Genomic DNA, 5,896 nt, shown 5'->3' on the forward strand with positions numbered 1-5,896 from the left:
AGCATAGTCAATAATTTATTAATATCTCATAATAACATGTAAAAAAATAAGACAGTTTTATTTAGATCCTTAAATGTCACACAATTTTATTTGTTTGATAAATTTTGTAAAAATTGAAGCCAGTAATAATTATTATAATTGCGAGGAATAACTCATTACATTAAAATTTTTAACAATATTTAAAATAAGCTAATAAAATATTTTGTAAGATAAATAGCCACTTCAAATTACATATACCTACAATGTAACGATAAGTCAACCAACTAAAATGCTAAAAATAAAACTTCAAATATTATAAGTATTTACCCTTTTTCCATAAATATATCACCTACTGGACTAAAATACGATAGAAATACTGATCATGAACATCAACATTTAAGATTTTAGATTTAACTGCTTAAAGCTAAGGTTAGGTTATTTTGTAAATTGTTCATTGAATTAGTTTTTTTTACTCTCCCTGGGATGTGAATTCCTAAAAACATAAAGGAGACCAATTTTACAGTATTATAAACAAAAAATTAATTGTTGAAAATACATGTTGTTAAATAAGTGACACTATAATTTATACAACTGCATCCCGTGTATTTTTCAGTATTAAAGAATCTTTAAAATAGAAATAGGTAACTTATACAACATGTTAATGTACAGTGTACGCCTTCTTTCAATTTTATATCTTGAAAAATCAGTCTTAAACCACTGTTGTCCCAAGTGTCATTGACCTACCTATCAATCAATATCAACATATTAAAAAAAAATTTACAGCCATATAAAAAAAATAATGTATATTAGCCATATATAACTGAATACCCATAATATGTATTCTACTAGTACAAACTTCTTGTAATAAAAAATATATTTACGATAATATAAAAATAGTTTTATTAGTGTATAAAGTTAAAGAAATGTATAAAATACACGTAATATTTCATACTCAACTGATCACATAACAATAAATGAAGGCTTATTCTCAAAAACTTGTGGACTTATTATGAGTGAAGTTTTTTTTTTAATTTTTATTTATTTGTAAAACGAGTATTGAGTACACATGAGGTTTTAACGCTATTACAATTTACTGCTGTTTGCATTCAGCTGGGTTGACCTGTTTATTTATCAGTTTATCTTGGCGTGGATTGTACTCAGGATCGTTAACAGTTCCTTCATCTTCATCTTCATCATCGTCGTCATCGTCATTTTCCGATTCTTCCTCTTCATCATCTTCATCAAAATCATTTTCTTCCAATAATGCTTCACCTATCATAAAATTAAAAAATCAGACACGTAAATAAATGTATGAAAAAAATGTTACCAAAATGTAATAAAATCATACCTGTGTAGTACAGTACAGCTCTAGGAATTATCCTTTCACGAATGTAATGGCCAATTTCAAAATCTGTTGTCAACAAATTATCAATTTCTTCATCAACTTCAGTTTCTGGATCATCTGGTACTGAAATTCCATAATAATGCAATTAAAAAATGTGTGCAACTAAAAACTTTATACAGAATCACTATAAATCATCGAAATTTTCTTTTATTTATTTGAATCAAATATAAACAAAAGTTTTAATAATCATAATTAAATTTGTCACGTCTTATTTAAAAATTTATTAATTTTTTTATAGGCTCAATTAAAGCCACTATTACACAGTTTGCCAAAGTGGTAGTTGTTGAAGCCAGTTATTATCAGCATTATGGAAAGATAAATCATTAATTTTAAATAATTTATCATAATCAATTTTAAATGCTTTTATAAAGAAAAATATTGGTTAATCAAATTAAATTTAAATGAGAAATGTATATTAATTAATATTAATTATTTAAATATTTATTGTATACTTCTCTATTTTTAAGACTATCACTCACCAGTAGGAGGACTGAAGAAGTGGAAGAATGATACATTTTGTACAGTCTTGTTAACGAATCTAACAGCACCCTTAACCTTATGCTTTTGTTTCTTCTTGACTACTTTCACTGTCACATTCTTTCCTTTATTCCATTGAATAGTGCAGCCCTATATTTGTATTTTTATTATAATCAATGCTTTCTAATATTTTAAAATATAGACACATACTTTACACTTGAAAATTTCAGGTCCCTCAAAACTTAATGGATTGCTCTTGTCGGGTACACATTTCATTTCATATTCCTTAGTTAATACAGTGTTGGTAAACCATTCATTAGGAGAAAAATGGAATTCCAAAGCAAAACCCTATAAAGTAAATAAATAAATGGATCTAATATTTTAATGATTAGTTCCCAAAATAACATACCATAGGTTCTTCTAACAGATAAACTTTGATATCTGTCAAATGACTAAGAATAGGTTCATCATGGAGTTGAATCATATCACTGATGAGACTTGTGTTCTTTAAAATAGTTAGCCAAAAGTCTGGAATGCCTTTCAATTTGTCGCTAGTACTGTCCACTTTACCATCATTACTGTATATAATATTATGTACAATTATTCATAAAAATGCGGAAGAAAAGTTACTATAATATATGAATATAAATAATATTCTTACGCTTTAGATTCCTCAAGTTTTATTTTTCCTTCCATATCTGTAGAGAGATCCTTGACATCATCTTCTTCATCAGAAGGAAAATCACATTCTTCTTCGGTAGGCTCATAGTTTCCTTGAACAATATCACTTCGCTAAAATGTATAAATAAAGTGTATTAAACTGAAAAATTAAAATATATTATTATGTATTTTACCTTATTATAATATGACAAATACTCTTTGTGGTATTTACATTCAAGAACATGAAGTTCAGTGTAAAATTTTGTATCAACATCAGTTTGTGATACAAGTAACTTTTTCAAAGCCTTGACACGTTTTTTGATTATCGGTGGAAGATTCTAAATATATATAAATAAAAAAATAAAATAAAACTTAAAAAATATAAAATTTAATTAAGAATTTCCTTAAAATATTTCTAAAATTGGTATACATAATCAACTTTAATATTTTAAGATAATTTAAGACCTAGAGAACAGCTATAGGTTCATATATAGACATTTTACCTAATAAATTATATTATTCAGATTTAGAAACCAACTAAGTTGTAATTTTTACATTACTATATTTTTTATCGCCCTTGGGCGTATATTGGAATAAATAAAAATAAAAATTTGATACATTGTTTTGGAGGGAAAATTGATTTATATAAATCAGCAAAATGATTTTTTTTTATAACTCAAACCATTGAACACAATTTTATGTCTACTGTGAACATTTATAATAGTAAAAAAAAAAAATAAGTCAATCGAAATTCTAGACTAACATAAAAAAATGTACATTACCTATGATATTTAAAGTACCTATGATATTTTAATTTTAACAATTATCTTACCGGCATTATATCATCACCTTCTCCTTTAAAACCAGATTTATGCTTATGTGGAGTGTCCTGTTCCATTTCGGAACCGGAGGATGAAGAATCAGTAATTTCGTTTTCTGCAGACATTCTGTTAAGAATAATGTTTAATTTTAAATATCAGTCGATTAAATGCAGTATACTAATGATCACTTTAAAACAAGGTCATCACAGTATAATGATGGGTCAAATGACATGAATCATAACTCAAAGTCTACTCTGCACAGAATATAAGATTGTACAAAAATAATAGGTACCTAATCTATTTTCAATCTACCATAGTTTTACCTATAACACGAATATTATAAAACTAGGAATAATATAAATTTACATAATTTAACGTTCCTTAATTTGGAACAATTTTCACGCAATCACGCGGTTTGCGTGGTGCGTTCGACGAGAATACAATTAAAATAATAATGTAAGACGTAATAAACGACGACAGCGGAAGGTTGAAATGAATAGGCACCTACACGTCATGTCATATCGATAACCTCAATAATATCGTATTTTAACGGGAAATTCGGAATCACACGAGGGACTTTCGAAATTCCGTGAGGAAAACGCAAGTTTTCGACGAGGCACCGGTTCGGAAACCTCGTTTGACCAAGGGCGGCGGGCCGGCGGACGAACGGCCGCCCTAGTGCCTAACCTCTCACCACCTTATCACTGCGTCACGCAACCTCATCAATGCTGAGAATCGGAGGCCTCACAATGGGCATAAGTCGCATTAAAATACGTGAAAACCGAAGACGGTGGCGACACGTGTTTAACACGGCGGTCAACGACGACGCCGGCAGTAAAATATTATACGACGGACCGAGAAACGGGGAATCGTTGGAAGCACATGGTCGGTCGGCGTGCGGAGTGTGCGCTCGTCACCGATAACAATAATAATAGTAGTAATAACCGGACAAAGTGCGTAGTTCTTACCTGACGGATGACGAAAATACTGTCGTAGGAGGATTACTGGTCGTGCAGTGAATCGCCGTGGGTGAATGCTGGTAAATCGGTTCACCGGGCACGGAAGGCGGTCGCGCGAATGTCCTGAACACCACAAGTACACCACTTCGAAAGAACGAATATCTTGACGGAGCAGCGCGGCTAACAAGAGGCGCGGGATCGAAGTGAGTGACAGAAAACGTAACCTTAACGACTGTTCGTCTGTTTCCCACGGTATCCATCGATAACAATGGACGTGTATTAGCCAATGGCGTGGCGACTACCGTTCCACCGCCAAAGATGTTGTACACCGCGTGCGACGTTCGCAACGTCCGTGACCCAACCGAAAGGTTTCGTCCCGCGGTTTATATTTTTAAAAATAAATAGATAGGTACTCAAACAAGATGATATTATTATTTATTATATTAATTTAAGTAAATATTTTATATTATATTACTATATAACAGTCGTGCACAATATTATTATAATTTTCATATCATATTATACATATTTTTTAATTATTCACTATTAACACCGCCTATGGCCAAGCGTCAACAAATAATATATAATAATAATAATACAGACACGTCACTCACCAATATATTGAAAGTATAACCCTGTACTCTGCGTTATACATTATACTAAAATCAATATTCATTGGTGATTTTTTCCATTCTAAGGAATATTTGTTATACATATTTATACAAATAAGTACTGATAGGAATTGATACTCGAAGGTATGAAAATGAAATCCAAAAATCAAAATTTTAGTAGACACAAGACACCTACTTTACTGTTTCCTAAACAATATATGGTAGGTATTAAATATTTAATGTTTATAGATTTTATGCATACAGTTCAAGTATGATTTATCATTACCATAGGCGCAAATTGACTAAATGTTTTGGGGGGACTCAAGACCCCCTCCCCATAGGCCATATTGCTTAGTACCACAGAATATAAAAATTAGTACTGTTTACTAGATTTTGAACTGGGGGACCTGACCGGAATTTGGGGGGGACGAAGTCCCCCCAAGCCCCCCAGTATTTGCGCCAATGATCATTACATTGTGTGGAATCTACGGACAATAATTATTGAAATATATGTGCTTAACTATACTCTAGAAATATTTCTTAAATATTTTACATTTTTTTTTTAATTAAGATTACATATATAAACAAAATGCTAACATGCAGTTCTGTAATAAATAGGTATGCAAATGTATAATGCATGAAATTTCAAGTTCTACAATAATTAGCCAGTAATGTTTATTATTTTATCATTATACATGATTTTGGAGTCTCAACATTGTAAGATATTAACTTTTTACAAAAAACACATTCATTCCAGTTCTAATAAATAATAATCACTGTATCAGATCTTTCTATATAATATAATACATGGTTATTTAATTCTATAGAATATAGACTAATATAACTCTTTCAAATTTAATTTAATTGATTTTGGTATATATTATATCGATGGTTAAAATATTATTATTGATAATTTATTTTTTCGATAATACAGAATTATATAAATTAATTAATACTATCCAAAAACAAAATTATTCATATTTT

The 5,896-nt window shown here is 29.9% G+C and overlaps 1 protein-coding gene across 1 annotated transcript; it reads right to left on the minus strand.

Moving 5' to 3' along the window:
• Nucleotides 1-767: 767 nt before the first annotated feature.
• On the minus strand, nucleotides 768-4,528 carry LOC132949858 (nucleosome assembly protein 1-like 1). The gene is made up of 9 exons (XM_061020945.1): nucleotides 4,311-4,528; nucleotides 3,354-3,468; nucleotides 2,716-2,859; nucleotides 2,523-2,653; nucleotides 2,271-2,439; nucleotides 2,072-2,209; nucleotides 1,864-2,011; nucleotides 1,328-1,447; nucleotides 768-1,251 (listed from the first exon to the last, which is right to left on the minus strand). Exons 2-9 carry the CDS (start codon nucleotides 3,465-3,467, stop codon nucleotides 1,070-1,072), a joined length of 1,146 nt encoding a protein of 381 aa, XP_060876928.1. The 5' UTR covers nucleotide 3,468; nucleotides 4,311-4,528; the 3' UTR covers nucleotides 768-1,069.
• Nucleotides 4,529-5,896: the final 1,368 nt, after the last annotated feature.

Source organism: Metopolophium dirhodum, chromosome 8 (assembly GCF_019925205.1).
Source record: "Metopolophium dirhodum isolate CAU chromosome 8, ASM1992520v1, whole genome shotgun sequence".
NCBI lineage: Eukaryota > Metazoa > Arthropoda > Insecta > Hemiptera > Aphididae > Metopolophium > Metopolophium dirhodum.